At 32.9% G+C, this 20248-nt stretch overlaps 1 protein-coding gene and 1 pseudogene across 1 annotated transcript; both read left to right on the plus strand.

The window, feature by feature from the left end:
- The first annotated feature begins 265 nt into the window (after nt 1-265).
- LOC11436422 (uncharacterized) lies at nt 266-6942 on the plus strand. Its single transcript, XM_003623633.4, has 7 exons — nt 266-702; nt 2103-2253; nt 2342-2467; nt 2564-2644; nt 4855-5047; nt 5862-6132; nt 6270-6942. Exons 1-7 carry the CDS (start codon nt 336-338, stop codon nt 6512-6514), a joined length of 1434 nt encoding a protein of 477 aa, XP_003623681.2. The 5' UTR covers nt 266-335; the 3' UTR covers nt 6515-6942.
- A 2571-nt stretch (nt 6943-9513) lies between these two features.
- Nucleotides 9514-12359, plus strand: LOC11432087 (heat shock cognate 70 kDa protein-like; annotated as a pseudogene).
- The last annotated feature ends 7889 nt before the right edge of the window (nt 12360-20248 follow it).

A 20248-nucleotide genomic window follows, 5' to 3' on the forward strand; every position in this document is an offset into this window, starting at 1 on the left:
TTCAATCGTACGTTCAACCTTTTGAGCGAACCGAACTTTGATATTGAGATTTCACTGATTTGACCTTCTATCCAATTTTTAAAATATTGGAGTCAAATAGTTTGCATCCATTAAACTCTTGGAAAAGGTTGTACAAATAAAATATAGAAAGTAAAAATTATTCCTTTTATTTTTTATACTTTATAAATTTCTCATAAAAAAAAATTATTTTATAAAATAAAAGAAAGCAAAAGGGGTATCATATGAAGAGTCCAAAGTATATAAAATTAAATACTAAGTTTACAATTTGCAAAAAGAAGAGAGAGAGAGATGAAAATTTGGTGGTGGTGGAAGTGATGACAATGGACGAAAGAAGGCGTGGAGTTTGGTCTTGTCGGCGCATAGTAGCAACCAAAGGTGAATCCTCAAACAATGGTTCCAAACCAAACATCAAGATCAACAACAAAAACATCATCAAGAAGCTTCAAACTCGCGAGATTTCTCCTAAACCTCATCGTTCCTTTGTTGCTGCTACTTCACCACATAGATTCCAGAACATGCGTTTGACTCATCAATTTGATACTCATGATCCTAAACATCATTCTTCTCCTTCACCCTTTTTGCCTTTTTTGATGAAAAGAACTAAGGTTGTTGAGATCGTTGCTGCTAAGAATATTGTCTTTGCTCTTGCTCATTCTGGTCTTTGTGCTGCTTTTAGTAGAGGTAGTATTTTACTTAAATACTATGTTATGTTTTTCTTTTTGTTGCATAAATTGCAAATCATAGGTTATTTTTATGCATGAATTGTCACTACCCATGTGTGAATTAGTGTTAGTAGTTGTTATATTTGTATAAAAACCTTGCCTTTTTGACTTGTGTGCGTGTATGAATCGTTATTGATTAATCCCTCCGGTCCTATATATAAGAAAGTTGGTTCAACATTAGTTGATATCTGGATCAAAACTTCGACCAAATACATCAACTTTTGTTGACCTTTGAATTAGATACATCAATTTTGTTAATCCATTACTTTTGTGTTGGTAATCTTCATATTTGTACAAAAACTAGGACATTTGATTTGTTTTATAAGTATGATTTGCCATAAATTAATACCATGTATTAGACTTGGTAAGAGTCCCACTAAGGCTTGAAGTTGAACATGGGTTTATAAGTAGAGGCCGTTCTCACTTCTCACCTTACAAGCCAGTTTTGTAAGGTTGAGTTAGGCCGAACCCAAAATTCTAATATGGTATTACAAGCTACTTGCTATCAGGCCACGCTCCAGGTGTCCTGTTTTGGCCTGACCCTGACGATTGTGTGTTAAGAGTTCTACATTGAATGAGATAAGGCCTGAACATGGGTTTATAAGTAAAGGCACTGCTCACCATACAAACCGGTTTTTTAAGGTTGAGTTAGGTCCAACCCAAATTTCTAATAAGGCTATCAGTCATTGAAATATTTGTTATAAGTCATGAATTTTGATTTAAATTTTTAGGTATAATAATTTTTCGTTGTCGGATTTGGATTCTATGCAGTTGTGTAGTGTGGATATCGATTGTTGGATGAAGGTCAGACAGTTCGTATTCTTATATGTATTTTAAACTCGATTTGGTGAAGTCAAAATACTACCAAGCCAATTTGGTGAAGTCTGAATACAAGCAGTTTGATCTTCATGAGATTCCTTGAGTGTATGTTTTTCTTGTCGAGAATCCGCACCTGTTATTGTCTATTGTCCACATATTAGTCGTTGCCATTGTTTATAGACTATGGTTTTTTATTGTTGTGTATGGATTGCCACTGATCATTACCAATGTGAGTTATTTTCATGTCCCCATTCCCCATATTTAATCATTGTCTTTGCTGTGTATAAAAGCCATGACTTTAATTTTTTTGAACGAATAGCCATTGCTTGTTACTCCTTTACACTGTCAAATCAAATTTGTATGCAAAATCTTACTATTTTTCTTTTCTTGTGTGTGAATTATCATTTATCATTGCCCAATCGATGTAGATTTGGTTCACCACAAAAGGGTGAAATCTCACATTCCAAATAAGCACTTAACCATTGGTATATTTTATAGAAGTCACGACTTTCCGGTTTTTAATGTGCGAATTCCATGCAGAAACAAATGAGAGGATTTGCTTTTTGAATATCTGCCCTGACGAAGTCATCCGCAGCCTCTTCTACAACAAGAACAATGACTCACTTATTACAGTGTCTGTTTATGCTTCTGAGAATTTCAGTTCTTTGAAGTGCAGATCAACAAGGATTGAGTACGTGCATACTGTGGTTGTGCATTCAAATTTTCCTTTCATGTCTACAATGTATCTTACTTATATATTCATTTATTTCTGTTCCTAGATACATAAAGAGGGCCAAGCCGGATGCTGGTTTTCCTCTTTTCCAGTCCGAGTCTTTAAAATGGCCTGGATTTGTGGAATTTGATGATGTTAATGCAAAGGTCCTAACATACTCTGCGCAGGATAGGTACTTTCCTTCACTCTTCCTCTTTCCAATCCACTTCTATCGCGCTTCTTTTCCACCCAATATTTTATCTTACCCCCTTCTTTCCAATGGTAACAGTATATACAAGGTCTTCGATCTTAAAAACTACACTTTGCTATACTCGATTTCAGATAGGAATGTTCAAGAGATCAAAATCAGGTACTTTCTCTTTTTCCGATTCATTTTCTGCTTAGCAGTTTCGGTATCTGCAGAAACTTCATTTTGATAAATAAATCATGTCAAGTCATGAGCATAAGCATCACCATACTCTGCATCGCCCCCTCACACACATCACTTCGAAAAAGAAACCGTTCAAAGAAATTTAGGTGATGGCTTAGTAGGTCATGGATGAATTTCCCACTAATGTAGTGAATATTGAAATTATTATTATTTATCTTAAATGATTTTGAGCAGGTTTTGTTGAAAAAGAAAACCAGTTGGAGACCAAAGACTTTGGTCAAATAGGCTAAGGGTGGGGATGGCTATTTGGCGGACTTTAACTTTGGAAAAGGTTTCTTTTCTGGGAAGAAAGATCCTTTGAAGAAAAGGAATTACTGATGGCTATTTGTAGTTGGGGGTACGTATGTAGATAAGGAATTAAGGTAGAAAAGTCTCGGGCTTAATTAGAATTTGAGAAACCTTATGATATTGTCGGTTAGGGCTTGGTGATTAGGTTTTAGAAGAAAGGGTTTACTTTTAGATGGAGAAGTTGAATTCCAGGATTTATTGTTACACCATTTCATAATTATTAATGGAGAGCCAAAACCCTGATTTTCATAATTGCAGGGGCAAAGAGATCCTTTATCTCAGGTTTTGGGGTTTGACGTCCGTATTCGTTTTATTTCTAGAGCAATAAAAGTTAGCAAGCAGGTCCATTAGAGCAGCCATGATGGACTCAGAAAAGCTGTCAGTCTCTCATTTGCGAGTGTCGATCTGAACTTGGACGACTTTGATGAGAAAGTGCACTGGGTTTATATTTAATATGTTCAAAAGTAGTTGAACTTGTATTACTTAATGAGTTGGTAGGTCCGTTGTTGCTTTAAATAGGATTGAGTTTGGATGTTGACTGTATGGTCTATAAGAACACTGCGACTAGCTTTGACATTATTCTTTGGAATCTCATTTCCTTTAGCATTAGGTTATCTGGAGTAAGAAACTGTTGACCTAAATGGGAGGGATGCTAATACAGCAAGCCAAGCTTCTCATTGAGACGATGGAAAGTTTATCTCACAGTTTATACTGCTGTGAAGTCATTGCTTTGCTAGAAATAGGCCGTGGACCTCATGTTATCTTTTGGAGGACCATTGGAGGATTTTCCTCTTTGATTTAGGCTTTTGCTTACCTTTTTTGCTTACCCACCTCAAGGTATTCCCACAGCTTAGGCCCTTTGGGCTCGTTATGAGACTAATCCTCGAGTTGGCAGAGAGACATTCACTGTCTCTTTTTTTAACAGGGTTGGGCTACCTCCCAAATGGACGACTCCAGGAACCGAATCTGGGTTTCTTTTTCTAGGGGGGAGCCATGTTACCAACTCTCCCAATACCTTGTTTGTGGCTTTTGCTCAACTTTATCGTCTATCTTATACAATTCTCCTATCCTCAATTTATAGTGTTCAAGACTCATCTTTTTTCAGTAAAAACAAAAGACTCGTCTTCTTTCTAGAATTTCCATTTCTGACTTAAATGACAGCGAATCTTCTAAATTGGTGACATGGTTGGTATCTTGATCCTTCTAGGCTGTCTACATACCAATCTTATTCTTTTAAGTCTCAACTCATTCAGTGAGTTTATTATCATCTAAATAAACTTATTTCTTAGTCCAAAGCCTTGAATGATAGTTCTTGTGTTTAGACATCATTTCTCGGTAGAATTGATATGAATGAACTGCTACATGTTTGTGAGCGTTGGGAAACACAACACTCCTGATGTGTGTTATGTTGGTGATAACATAGGATCTTTCTATAGTTATTTCTTCATGGATTTTTTTAAATCAATTTTGGAGAATCTCGAGTGTAGGTCCTTGGACCAGTTTTTTGTTAACTACCTTTACTGGTTTAATAGAACCAAGAGGCTACGTTTTTGTGGCAATTTGTAATCCATGCCACACTTGGGTGCATTTGATTGTGTGTAGCATAGTGCTCTCATCTTTAAGAAGGTTTGGTTTCTATTTAGTGTAAAACATATGGTCTTTATAAAGAGATTTCTTTCTTCTCTCTCTGTCATTTTTTATTGAGTAGAATCTCTTATCTTCAATTCTGTTTGGACTTCGGAATATTCTTCCAGCTGTTTTAATTACTTTCTTCTTTTTTTACTTGAGCTCTTCCCAAGCGCATGTTTATTTATCTATTCATTACTTCGTTTTTGTTACAGTCCTGGCATCATGTTATTAATATTCAATAGAGCAAGTGGTCATATTCCACTGAAAATTATATCCATTGAGGATGGCACAGTTCTCAAAGCATTCAATCATCTACTCCATCGGAATAAGAAGGTGGACTTCATAGAGCAATTCAATGAAAAGCTTCTAGTCAAGCAGGAAAATGAGAACCTTCAAATTCTTGATGTGAGACTTCATTTTACCGTTTCTTTCAAAATTAGTTTTGTATCTGTGTAATTTTGTTTGTCTTTTCTTTTAGACAAGTGCTAATCACTTCCTTAAGAGCATTGGTTAAGGAAATCTAAAATGGAATGTTGTTGTTAAAAAGTGCAGTGTTTTAAGTTACCAATAATATTAAATATTGTACATTTCAATTGATAATTTTCATTTCTTGACTAACCGGTACGTTAGAGGCTATGTTTTGGATTGGTGGAATGAGATAGAATGCTAGAGAATGGAATGGGGTGGGGTTTCGTTGCTTGGATTATTAAAGAGATTGAAAGATATGCTCTGTCAGTAAAAGCTTGTTTTACACTAACTTCCAAAAAGAATAAGTGTAAACAAACAAATATGCCTTCACTTGTGTTTGTTTATTACACATGGATGAATGACTCCTTCACTGAACACCACCCTTTCAGCCTTCATTTTATTAATTCTTCCTTCTTTATACTTTCATTCTTAAATCCTTCTCTCCCTAAAATAATGGAGCTCCATTGCTGGCCACCACCAACAACGGCGCCATCACTGCCAACCACCATCTCCACAGTCTAAAAAGACCTTCCCCTACCCCAACTCCAAAGGCTTACGACACCCACCCTCTCTGCCCTCACCAACACAATCTTCTATACACCCAAAAAATGTATTTTTGATTCACCTCGAGGGGATAAGAAGTCATTTGTTATATATTTTTTATATAATTATTAAATTACTAATTATCCCTTTTTCTTATTCAGCGTCTCTTCAAAATGATTTTTAAATCTGTTTGTGCGATATTTCACAGGTTCGAAGTTCTGAGCTGATGGAGGTAAGCAGAACCGAGTTCATGACTCCTTCAGCATTTATCTTTCTGTACGAAAATCAGTTATTCCTTACTTTCAGAAATCGAACAGTTTCTGTCTGGAACTTTCGTGGCGAACTTGTCACATCATTTGAGGATCACTTGTTATGGCATCCAGACTGCAACACAAACAACATATACATAACAAGTGATCAGGACCTGATTATATCGTACTGCAAAGCTGAATCTGAAGATCAATGGATGGAAGCCAATGGTGATTATCTCTAAGATTAGTTATTCTTTGATTTCTGAATGCAGTTATCATAAACAATTTTTATTGTTTTGAAGAAATCATAAACATATTTTAATTTATGAAATTGATTTAACATCATAATTTTCTTGTTGCCACAGCCGGTTCCATCAATGTGAGCAACATCTTGACAGGGAAATGTGTGGCGAAAATTAATGCTGCAAATTGCATCTCCAAGGTGGACGATTGCAGTAGTACTTGCAGCTGCAAACACACGGATTCATCTCAATTAAGGAGCTCGGTTGCAGAGGCTTTGGAAGACATAACTGCCCTCTTTTATGATGAAGACCGGAACGAGATCTATACTGGTAATAGACATGGTTTTGTTCATGTATGGTCCAACTAATAGAGAAAAAAAAATGGCTTTCGTGTTTCTTCACTGGCTTCGTGAACGAAGGAAAAGAATCCTCATGCTTGGGTTTGTACTTTTGCTGATGTGTAATTACTGCAGTGGATGATTCTACTGCCAAAACTGCCTCAGGACCGGGTCTGGATCCTCTCCTTCCACCCTCTATGTCTCTCTCTCTCTCATTGATTTTTCTTGAAAGAGTGGATATTGACTCGGGATTGTAGGCGTTATTTGACATGTGATTATACAACTGCATTTGTTTAGCCAGTTATATAGTGAATTGTTCAGGTAAAACTGTTATGCATGTGTTTCTTTCACTTTTATACAGGTCTTAGAGAATTTGACTTTGTAGATAGTTTGTGTACAGTGAAGTCACTGCCAAGTATTTTGTGTCAGATGAGAGACATCCATTATTACTTACTTCATCCTGGAATTCTTAGGGGACTTTGGCTGTGTTTGGTAACACAAAAAAGCTAGCTTATAGCTTGTTGGATTAGCTTATAAGCTCGTTAGAAGAAAACGTGACGTGTTTGGTAACAAGCTTTTTTCATGAGCTTATAGCGTTTTTTGAAAAGCTATTTCAAGTAGCTTTTTAGCTTATAGCTGGTAGCTTTTTATATTTTCTTCCAACTTTAACCGTATTAATTTAATTAATTATTTTTTTAATTAAACAAGTACCCATGTTCATCTTTATAACCGCCCCATTTTTTCCCTTAAATAAAATGCCGTTTTTTTTAAGGAGCACTTTATATATATATATATATATATATATATATATATATATATATATATATATATATATATAATATTTTTTTATGGAAATGCTTTATATTTTGTTATAACTAACCTGTCGTACATCACACAAAAAATAACTAGCCTATTTTTTTTTTAAAGGAAAAAAAAACTAGTCTATTGTACGTTGTAAAATTTTATATATTCTACCTCACATTTTGTTTCCATATTTCTCTTATTTTTGAGACTCATTAAGCAGAGATCAAAATTGTTAGTGAATTTTTTTTTAGGATTAAAGGTCGAAGAATTTTTTTATGGAGACTAAGACCAAAAGTTTGAATATTTATAGGGACCAAAAACATATTTAACTATAATTAAAAATATTAAAAAATAAATACATTACAAAAAAAAAATGTGTGCGTCTATATGTATATTAAAAAAAACAGGTCCTTTTATGTCATTTTATACTTATCAGCCACTTCAACAGCTAATTTTACCAAACACATTATTTTTAATAAGCAAACTTTTCAGCTATAAGCTACCAGCTATCAGCTAGCTTTTCAGCTATCAGCTAGCTTATAGCTTATTTTTACCAAACAGAGCCTTTGTGGGATATGATGGCAAGAGGGGAAACTACATGGGTGTATATCCTTCATTTGTATCATTGACTGATATAACTCTCACTATGAATGTGTTATTCATTTTGGTTAGGTGTAGAGATGTTCTTGCGGTGTTGGTAAGTATTCATTTTTTGGGTAGTCATACTATTGATGCGAAATCTGTACTTACTTTGTCAATGATTAATCTTTGTCGGAGAATTTGGCTCACTACCTTTAGTGGAGTTTCATGTTCCAACCATGTTTTTTCTTTCTTTCATGCATTAGGCTCAAACCCAAGGTGTTGCTTAAAAGAGTTGAGTGCTTAAAAGATTTGAGTTCAGTTTCACAAAACGTAGTATACAATTTTAATTGTTATGCTTCAATTTCTTTTTTTAAAATATTTATGGTAACTGAAAATTGCTGCCATTTTAGTCACATAATGGATGTGCTGGAGTTTGTCACCTTGTAATAACAAGTATTTTACTTCCAAACTTTTCTAATTCTCGTGTTCTAATGTTCAGTTATCATGTTTTAATATTTTTTTTTTTTTTTTTTTGAAAAAGTTAAGCCAACCTATTAAAATTCAACAAAAGCACCTCTAGTACAAGGTGTACCAAAAGGAAGCTAAAATGTTTAGATGTTACAATATTGACAGACTACTGCACAGTAGCTAAAATGTTTTTGTAATTTTCATATAGTAGGTAGCAGTTTCAAGTTCATGATATACAAAACTAATAAAGAATGAGAATGAACAGTTAAACATCGTACACCAATGCACACTCAATGGATGAACATTGTTATCTTCCCACCAAATTAATGACATTTGTACATCTATTTTCCAACAACTTTTATAATAACATTCTTTTTCTTTCTATTTTCTTATTGGTAAGAAAAATAAAAAAATAGAGAGAAAGAGAAATAACATAATATGAGTATGAAAGAGAGGGTTTTTAAAAAATTATCATAAGATTGTACAAATATCATTTCTAAACCAAAAATAAATTTAAAAAGACTAAAATGAAAAATTAGTATATTTATATTTATATGAAGCAAAAAGCTTTAACGCTTGAATCTATTAGGTACTAAGACCATCCTCAAAGATGATGTCTTCAGCATTTATGATCCGGTATCTAATAAGTACCTCCATTGGGGATTTTTTTTTTTTGGTCTTCTAAGACTAGGGTCTCACTTAACACCCACATTTTTAAGTGGATCCCACTACTTTTTATTAAAATATTGTATTATTTGAATGTAAATGATAAATAGTTAGTGGTGGGACTACCGCTGTTACAAAAAATTATAAAAGAGTAATGTGTAACTCTTTAAAAAATTTAAATTAAGAGTCTCAATTATGAATGCTTTAATACTCTAATCCGCGGGGGGATCCGTGGTGATCATACCTCTCTTTATACAAAAAAATATTATACCAAAAAATATAAATTTTGTGTGCGGCAACCCCTAATTTAAAAAGCCCACAATTGCGTATTCTTTGCCATAATCTTTCGACGAAACACAAGATACGATTTTTTTTTTCTTTGATGGAATCTCTATATATATTATATCAATGTCCCTTTGGATGGAAAGAAAACCTAAACCAAGAGTTTTTGTTCTTCATTCTCGGTAGGCTTCACTTGAATTTGAACTTGTTCCGTTTGTTTAAAGGTTATGGCGAAAAAGTATGAAGGGCTTTCTGTGGGAATTGACCTAGGTACAACGTACTCGTGCGTTGCAGCGTGGCAGGATCAACACAACAGAGTGGAGATTATTCACAATGAACAAGGCAACAAGACAACACCTTCTTGTGTTGCTTTCACGGACAAACAGAGGTTGATTGGTGATGCTGCTAAGAACCAAGCTGCTTCCAACCCTCAAAACACTATCTTTGGTATATTTTACTATCCATTGATCAGTTACTTTTTATATTAAGTGTTATTAATGTATTGTTATGTTAGCTATAGACAGATCAATGAGTGATAAGAAATAGGGTAAAGATTCAAATTGGTCAACAAAGAATGTGACCTATGGATAATTCTTAGTTGGTCACAACCCTAAATATTAATCACTTAGGCATGCACACACATAAAATATATACATCATTTAAATATTTTAGCAAAAAGAAAAAATTGAGTGTTCTTTTTCTACCTTTTCTATTTATGTGAGGGTGTCTAAATACTTTAAATTTGCAGTTGTAACCCTAGAAGTCTTTGCTATGTGACCTATTTGATCTTGAGAAATAAATAACATCGATTTGGTCTTCAAAAATCTGGTTAAGTGTCCCATATTTGATTAGATATGACATGAAGACTTGTTTATAAATGAGAGCAATCCTTGCTTTATACATGTCAGTTTTGTAGAGTTGAGATATGTTCAACCCAAATTTTAATATGGTATTGGTATCAGAGTCCATGTATGATTAGTTGAGAAACTCAGGTCAAGCTCCAGATATTCAGTCCAGAACTTGAGGGGTTAAGAGTCCCAAAATGAATGAAGTATGACTTGAACACCCGTTTACAAGTGGGGCCTCACCTTACAAGCCGATTTGTTTTTTAGGGTCATTGGTAAGTCGGTTTTGTAAGGTTAAGTTAAACCCATTCCAAATTCTAATAAATCTCAAATGTCATTTAAATTAGTTATTTATTTATTTATTTATTTTTGGTACAAATTAGTTATTTATTTTTATGATGATTCATATGGACATATCTGATCAAAAACTATTTTGACAACATTTGAAACTTTTGAGATAAATTAGTAATTTTCATTTCGTAGAGAACAAGTGAGTCTGTGTTTTTTTTTTCTTTTTCTCAATGATTACTGCTATTAGACTTTATTCTAATGAATAATTATCAATATTAATTTTCTAGATGCTAAGAGGTTAATTGGTAGGAAGTTCAGCGATGATGTTGTTCAAAAAGATATAAACTTGTGGCTATTCAAAGTCATTACTGATGTAAACAACAAACCCATGTTTGTTGTTAAGTACAAGAGTCAGGAGAAACACTTATGTGCGGAGGAAATTTCATCAATGGTCCTTACAAAGATGCGAGAGATCGCGGAGGCATATTTGCAATCACCGGTTAAGAATGCAGTAATAACCGTGCCAGCTTATTTCAATGACTCTCAACGAAAAGCCACTGTAGATTCCGGTGCCATTGCTGGCCTTAATGTTATGCGGATAATAAGCGAGCCTACTGCTGCAGCTATTGCATATGGCCTTGACACGGGAACAAAATATACTGGAGAACGGAATATTTTTGTGTTTGACCTTGGTGGTGGGACTTTTGATGTGTCTCTTGTTACAATTAAGGATAAGGTCTTCCAAGTTAAGGCAACTGCTGGAAACACTCACCTTGGTGGAGAGGACTTTGATAATAGGATGGTGAACTATTTTGTGGAGGTGTTCAAGAAGAAGAAAAGAGTGGACATTAGTGGGAACCCAAGAGCCTTGAGGAGGCTGAGAACCTAATGTGAGAAGGCAAAAAGGACACTCTCTTTTTCTGTTGACACTACTATTGAGATAGATGCCTTATTTGAGGGCATTGACTTCTTTTCAATGATCACTCGTGCAAAGTTTGAGGAAATCAATATGGACCTTTTCAATGAATGTATGGAGACTGTTGAGAGTTGTCTCACTGACTCTAAGATGGACAAGAGTAGTATAGATGATGTTGTCCTTGTTGGTGGCTCTTCAAGGATTCCCAAAGTGCAGCAGCTATTGGCGGACTTTTTCAAGGGAAAGGATTTGTGCAAGAGCATCAATCCTGATGAGGCTGTTGCTTTTGGTGCAGCTGTGCAGGCTGCTTTGTTGAGTGATGACATTATGAATGTTCCAAACTTGGTGTTGATCGATGTTACTCCACTGTCTTTAGGTTGGAGGCTTATACATGATCACATGGCTGTAGTGATTCATAGAAATACCACTATACCTGTCAAGAAGACAAAAGTTTTTTTTACAACTGAAGATAACCAAACCTTTGTCTTTATCAGGGTTTATGAGGGGGAGAGAACTAGAGCCAGCGACAACAATCTACTTGGTTCTTTTAATCTCACTGGGTTGACCCCTGCGCCTCGTCGCCATCCTTTTTATGTATGTTTTGCTATCGATGAAAATGGCATTTTGACAGTCTCTGCCACAGAAGTTTCCACCGGCAATACAAATAAGATAATAATAACCAATTACAAAGAAAGACTATCAACAGAAGAAATTAAGAAAATGATTGAAGAAGCTGATAATTACCGTGCTGAAGATGAGAAATTCCTACGAATGGCTCAACTGAAAAATGCATTAGATCTCTGTGTTTACAAAATTGAAACTGCTTTGAAGAAGCAGAATATTCAGTTGAAACTCTCCACACTAGAGAAAACGAAGATCAATGCTGCAATTACAATTGCCAAAAATCTGCTTGACGAGAATCACCAGCATGAACTAGACGTTCTTCAGGATCATTTGAAGGAGCTCGAAAGTATGTTTGAAAACACTATTGCCAAGATTGATTAGTTTTTTTTCTTTTTTCTTTTTCCATTAAGATTATACTTTTTTAACAATTTCTCCATTAAGATTTTCTGTGTTGTCTTGCTGTTTTGTATGAATGCAAAAAATTTACATGAAGATTTATTTTCTAATGGTATATATATGGTTTATATTTTGATTTTCTTTGAGAGGAATCGTATATGGTTTATAACTAGCTCAAAGTCCCTTAAGTAGAGAACGATTTTTTAGCATGACATGGAAGGCTACTATTTTTGTTTTTCTCATGAGAAATTCGTACATACTAATATTAATATACCTTTCCTAAGACACCTAGTAATCATACATATAAAGGAAAATATTTTTCTCTATAATAGTATGAAAATTTTGTATTGTTCTAAGTTGAACAAATGTATTGTCATAGTTAAAATTTGTTGTGAATTCGATGAAAAATCATACCAATAACAAACTTAATGTGTGGAGCAGGAAATAATCAAGTAACCAAAACAAAGTGTATGGAAGTTATAATCACAAACCAAAAGTAGAAAACAGTGAGAGAAAGAAAGAGATAACACAAGAATTTGTTTACCCAGTTCAAATTGACCTAGTCTGGGGGAGAGAGAAGCCCTCCATTTCACTATAATGATGAGTAACTTTACAGAAGAGATATCAATGGGTTACAAGAATAAGTCTCCCGCCTAATTTTACCCAAAGTCTCAATCTCTTCCCGTAACCAAGAGACTCAATCCTAATAGTGTTTCCCAAGGTGAATCAACCCTCAAACCCTAGTGTATGTTGCCAAGAGACAAACTCTATACAAACCTTAGTTCTGTTGTTGCCTTTTTAAACCCTTGTTTCAGCTCCACTCTATCACAAGGTTTGCTCTGATACACAACCTATATTTATAGTAAAAGAATCATCAATAAAACTGGAACAAATCTAGGCCCGAAAATACATTTCTGTTTTATTTTCTGCTGTCAAAATTGGCCACCGAACTCCATATATCGGCCACCGATTTTTTCCGAACCAACAGACAAAAAACCAGAGTGCAAAATCAGCCACCAAACCCTGAAAATCGGCCACCGATTTTCTGCTTCCAGAATTCTAATTTCTTCAATTTTGAGGCACTTTCACAACAAAAGTAATACTGATGTAACAGAAAACAGAAAGAATCGTTTTCATCATAACCTAACTAAACAAACAACTGAATACATATATCCTCCTTTACCTAGAAGCCACACTCCATGTGCTTAAAAAGGCAAGAGGCAACAAGAGATAATAGATTCTAAGCTTCTTCAATTTGATACTTTTGAAAGACATTATCATCTTTTTTCGGTGGTGGTCGGGGTTTGAACCCCGGACCTTACATATATTATGCATTGTCCTTACCAACTGAGCTAGGCTTACGAGGACAAAGACATTGTCATATGATCCATCTTGAAAAATTTCTGGCATAATGCCTGGGATAGACAATGTTAACAATGGTTTAAGATTTTTATTTTGTTTTTATATTCATTGAGGATGAAATATCATTTTCTAGATATACAAGTTTTCTAGATAGTTTTTAGTAAGACACCAATATGAGCATATGGAAAAATCTTTAAACTTCAACTTGAATACTGTTAATATTAATATGGAATAATCATTGAGAAAAAAAAACTACGGATAACCGATATGCTAGCTTATAACGGATGTGCTTATAGTATATATGCTAACTGATTGAATTTGTAATGTTCGGTAAAACTAATTGTCGAACTGCTGAAAAATATGAAATGACAAGTAAAAGATATGTTTAATTTGTATTCTTTTTCAATTAATACAATAGATACAAAATTGAGAGAAAAAATATAAGTTATAAGCTCATACCAAATATGAAGAATACAGAACCAAGTTCATTGTGTATTATTCTTGTGGAGTTCGAATTTGCTCAAATTCATTTATTGTCCATTTATGAGAGAGATAGAAAAAAAATGATGAATAAGTGGAAGTCATTTTAATAAGTGGATCTCATTAATGGGTTCCACTAATTTTTTTATAGTGTCGATCTTTCTCATAAATAGATAATCAATGATTCGTAGGTAAATAGAGCAAACATGAATTCTTATGACTCTCTTTAGATCTATCATATGTTATCTTAGAGCAAAGTGGTAATTTGCGCTCTAAGAAAAGATAAGAAAAATTTGAACTATGAGGTGAAAGGTGAGAAGAGAAATTGAAAAACTATTCAAAATGATGGAATTATAATTTATTTGCACATACACAATGTTATAATTTATAGTTACAATAAAGCTAAGATATTTACTTGCTACACAAGTTAATTAACTAACAAAGTTTGTTACTTATCTAACTAACTACTAACCAAACACTAAATAACATTGTTGGATTATACTTCAATATGCTCCCTTAGTTCAACCATTTCAATCTACTCATTGAATTGAATTAGTCTCAATTCATTCCTAAGAATAAAAAACCTTAGTTTTTAAACTTTAGGGCAAACCATCTGCAAGCTCTGATTCAGTTGCATGATGAACCATCTCGATCCTTCCGTTGTGCACTTGCTCCCTTAGAAAATTGAACCTTTCCTTTATGTGCTTGCTCCTACCATGTAGCATAGGGTTTTTGGCTAAATTTACTGCAAACTTTGTCAATTTGCAATTTAATAGGCTTTTTAACTTCAATCTTCGACTCGTGAAAGGATTTCTCCACATAGCATTGATTGATGGTGCAACAAACACCGGCTTCTCGTAGTCCCTTGCTGTCAAAAGATTGTCACACAACCCTGCAGCAATCTACAGCACAACATCATCTCTCAAAATACTTAAAATACAGAAGATCAAAATGACAATGGTTAATGTATTTGAAATATTTTCAGTCTCATGAAATTGACAAAAATTGCTTTTGAATTCTACCAAATTTTTATTTGTCTTTAGCGTATCAAAAAATTATATGAAAAGAAAGATTTACCTTTTTTAATGAAGATTTTTTCAGTCTCATGAAGATTTTTTTTTATGATACAAAAAGAAAAACTTCATCATTAACAAGATCTTTACCTTTTTTAATGAGATCTTTACCTTTTTTTTAGAAATAAATAAAAATAAGGTAGACTAAAGTATACTACATATTTATTGAGTCAAATTATCATTAATAAAGCGCATGAATTATATGCTAACTGAAAAAAACGGTTGATTATAATTAAAATATTTCTAATATAAAATATCATTCACTAATTTATTTTTGGCTATAAATAAGGTCATGTAAAAATACTTTTCTATCGTAAAACTTGAAATACAAAAATCTTCATCAATTTAATAAAGATTGGGAAAATATAAATATTGAGGAAAGTTATGGCATTAAACCAGATGAAGAAATGTATCACCTTAATAATGATGATGTTAATAATTATGTTGGTTGTGACTCGAGTATGTCACGCAACTCGATATAAGGGTCCTAAAGATTTTTGTGTTCATTGTATTAACAATTGCTTAAGCGATTGTTTTGGTGGTTACGGTGTCACATGCACCGATGAATGTGAGGCTAAGAACTGTCCATGTTGCGTTAATAATCTCACTGATTGTGCAAAATGATTAAAGCTGTTGAGACTTGCAACAAATTATTTGTATGTTTTGTGAGAATTTGCACAAGAAAATAAACTTAATAATTACTAAATAAATTTTAACCTATAATGTTCATTGATCGTGTTGTTTTTCAATTTCTTTTTATATTATATTATATTTTATCATCACCTAACTAAACAAACAACTGAATCCAATGTCCTCCATACCTAGAAGCCATGACATACTTCCTCCTAGTGCATAAAAAGGCAAGAGACAACAAAAGATAAAAGATTCTAGGCTTTTGCAATTTGATGCTTTTTAAAACGGAACAGTCTATTATTATTACTTATATAAAAGTTAATATCCTATGAATTACCATTTTTACCCTCAAGAGGGGCAATTTGGTAATTCAATTATTCATTAACCTCACCTCATTATATATATATATATATATATATATATATTATATTCTATATTTTATTTTATATTATTTTCTTTTTTATTTTATATTTATTTTATAAGAATAAAAATAATTCTAAATTTAGTTGTTTTTAAACTGTCGTTGTGGGAGATTAAGACACTGTTTGACCCGACTTTCTTTCAACTTCTCTACATTTTTAAGGAGAAGTTAGGCCAAAATGTTTAATACGAGCCAAAATTAAACCACTCAAATTAAGTACTTACTAAAAAAAATATTTTTTTAATGCATAAAATTGAATGGAATGAGCTTTGGTCAAAAGTTGTGGAATGCTATCTCAAAAAACTACTTGTCGACAATTTATTTTACAAGCACCTCTCTTAAACTCATGTTGGAAACCTTTTCCTTTATTTTTTTAATATTATATTTCAATATGTTTTTTTTCTTCCGTTTAATTTTATTTTATTTTTTGAACCGTTCTATTTAATTTTTTAAGGAGGTTCTATTTAATTTTATTATCTTTTTTTCAAGGGAATTTTATTATCTTTTTATCACTCATATATTTAATTTCAATATAGTTTAATCATCACAACCACACAAATATTTTTATTCACGTTGTCTTTTTAATGATACCAAATATTTTTATTTCCTATCTTCAACCTCACAAATATATCCACACACATTAGCATTTAGAGTAATATTTTATGTCCGTCTGTTTGTTTTTTTGTTACGCTAATGCCTATAATTTTTTTTAGCGTTGCATAATGCATATGATTATTTTTATAAAATTTTGATTTTATTAAAAATACATGTATAGATGCCTAAAAAAATTATACTTATATATATTTTGCACCTTTATATTGTAATAAATTATACATATATTTTTCTTATTCAAAAAAACTAAACATGTATGTTTCAATGACAGCAACAATTTAGCAAATATAATGTCAAATAATATAAATTCTTATCTTTTTGAAAGTCACCAAAAATATGGTATTCTTATAACGAAATTTGTTAATTTGTGTTAAGATACATACTGCATCACTATTGAAAAAATGACTAAATTCAATCATGACCAATTTGGATGGCATTATAAGAGTTGTACCAAATATCCAAAGGAATTAAAGTCAAATGGTTCTAGCTATAGATGTACATGCGGACAGGATGTTGATGCTCCATTGACTAGGTTACATATTTAAAATTTCATGTGGTAGATTAGTGTTTTTTGTTTGGCACATTTATAATATGTCTTTGGATCTATCCATTTTATCAGATATAAGGTAGTTGTGCAAGTTGTTCATGATAGTCACAAGGCTAAATTTGTGTTCTGGGATAGTGAAGGTCTTCAGATTATTGGTATCACTACCCAAGCTCTTAGGAAGACTATGCAAGAGGTATCTCTAATTTAATTTTCATCTTATTTTCCGCATGGTTGATAGATATTATAACTTATGTAATTGTATTTATTTATGAAGGTCGATGAGGATGATCCTAAAATATACCAAAAACATCTATATAAACTACTCGGCCTTGAGTTTGTGTTACGTGTCAACCATCAGCCATACTATCATCAATCATTCGTTTTAGGTGTTTCCCGTGATCCTGTTGTCATCAAAAAAATTAAGTCTCATCTTCAGCCAGAGGAGCAACAACTTGATGAGGTTCTTTGTGTCTGTCGTGTTCTTTTTTTAATAATTGATTTGACTGTTTCTTTTTCTGTCACTTATATTTGGTTTTCATTTTATTATTGTAGAATGTTATCTATGATAATCCAACCCAGACATTCATTCTTGAGAAGAATAATGCTTCTGTTAAGTGCTCAGATTCCCTTAACATTCCCACGGTATAATAATTAAACACATTGAATTTCTTTGTGATTTGTTATTGTAATTATTAATATTATATTCATTTTAACCATGGAAATTTTATCCTTACTCTGACAACATTCCTTCTCTGCTTGTGGTGAAAATGATTTGGAATTGCACTCATGCAAAGCGTTCGTCCACTTAAAAATATCAAGATGACATTGCATCCGATGCCTATAATCCAAAGCAATTGTCTTCCACTAAGTTGGCCAAACACATCATGAAGGAGTGATTGACCTTTTCTTTGTCTGCTTTTTTGAAAACATGTCATAGACTCTTGCAAAGTTATTTGACTTTCATATATAATTAGATTCTGAGATGTTAGTCAGGATCTCTAACTAGAAAATAACGGTTGTTTCCAAAATCTAATCTGATAAAGAAATCATGTATGTAAGTTGAACAACATTTTTTTTAATTTTAAAGTTTTTTAGTATGTGAAACACATAAGATTGATCATAATTTATGATTTCTATTTATGCCTCTTTTAAAAAAATAATTGGTTGAATATAGTCACCAATGAACAAGAACAGTTAAACTCTTATTTATAATTGGTTGTATAGGATGGAAAATATTAACTTTATCAGTGCATTATGTCACCCAATTGATTCGTCTATGATCTTAACCAATATTCTTAGAAAAATGCATCAACATTGTTGAAACAAATGAAAATTAACATCTTTGTAAAAAATTGCTAAAACATGTCGCATACATTTAAAGACAAAAATGTTAATAGCATTCCATGAAAACACATTTGTAGAAACAATGGTGTTACGAACTACATAATATAACTTTCATGCAATGACACCTAATTTTAATCATTGAAAAACATTAAAATGTTTACTATATAGTTGCACCAGTTTTTCTTGATCAGAGTGAAAGAGACACTTTTTATGCATCAAAGTTTTATAATGCTTTGTGTCAGCCCCTTAAAGAGTAGAATAAAAAGGTGCTACATCGCGCCGAGGGCATTTTCAGGACATGTCTTTGGCAAAATCAGAAGATTAGAATTCAAGCAATTATGCGTTTATAAGATTAGAATTCAGTTGCTCCAAGCAGTGGTTTGTACAAGACAACTACCCATACTTATAAGTTGTTTTTCCATATGAGGACCAAAGTGAGTGTTGTTGAGGGTCCCTTGCTTCCCATGTTTGGATTAACTTTGACTAATATAGTTGAGGTTAACCATCAAACCGTGGACAACGATTATTTGATTGGTTTGTTGTTTTCATAGAGTTATCTACGTATCTTCCTAATTTGCTTATTTTCCTTATGCTTCCCTTTGTTATTGTTCCTTTTTTGTTATGATTACCTCTTTCTTTTCTTAATCGTTTTTGTTGTTTAGATGGTATTGGCTTAATGACTGTAATATCGGAGGTAAGGGAGTATATTAAGGATGGGAAGATCACCAAGATGATTTTGCTTCAGCTAACTGATCACATGTTGATATCTTATTTTATGAGGCATGTTAAGATTTATCTTTGTTTTGTTTATAGAAGGGAAGATCGTTTAAACTTCTGTTTGGTTTTTGTCACAAGTGGAAAATGTGAGATTGCTCTGTTTGGAGATTATGTGGATCACTTGAAACAACTCATGGCCAAAGTTGATGAAGGTTTGCATGTGCTGGATATGCAGTTCACAAAAGTGAAGATTTTCAGTGGTGTGTTTTTGGTCTATTTCTTCTAAACATTTTGAAAATTTAATGTATGAATATTCTTATAAGTTTTGTCATTGGTTGAATTTTTGTAGAGAATGGATCCCCGCAAAAAGTAGTGAATACTACCCGAATTATGATCAATCCGGATATATCAGAGGCTGCTGAATTTAAGAAAGGGTTAGTTATTTTATTTGGATTGTCGTGGTTTTTAATATATTTAATCAGATTCTGATACACATTAATTAAATATGTATGTGTTTCGTTTGTTTATGCCTCAATGTCTGCATATTGTATCAGTTTGGATGTTAATTCAATCGGAAGTAGCCCACTGTGCCGCTTATTGGTCTGAGGGGTAAACCATCGATAGATGAAGATTTCTTGCATCTCCATCCAAAGAAGTCTATTGCAGAACTAAAGGAAGTTAGGGTGAGTGATATGTTTATA

This window comes from Medicago truncatula, chromosome 7 (genome assembly GCF_003473485.1).
Source record: "Medicago truncatula cultivar Jemalong A17 chromosome 7, MtrunA17r5.0-ANR, whole genome shotgun sequence".
Classification (NCBI taxonomy): Eukaryota; Viridiplantae; Streptophyta; class Magnoliopsida; order Fabales; family Fabaceae; genus Medicago; species Medicago truncatula.

What these genes read in the sequence shown, in the direction of transcription:
- LOC11436422 (XM_003623633.4), top strand. Translation starts at nt 336, where the DNA reads ATGACAATGGACGAAAGAAGGCGTGGAGTTTGGTCTTGTCGGCGCATA. An exon ending in TTGTGCTGCTTTTAGTAGAG is followed by an intron (nt 703 to 2,102) that starts GTAGTATTTTAC and finishes AATTCCATGCAG; the next exon opens with AAACAAATGAGAGGATTTGC. An exon ending in TCAATGGATGGAAGCCAATG is followed by an intron (nt 6,133 to 6,269) that starts GTGATTATCTCT and finishes TTGTTGCCACAG; the next exon opens with CCGGTTCCATCAATGTGAGC.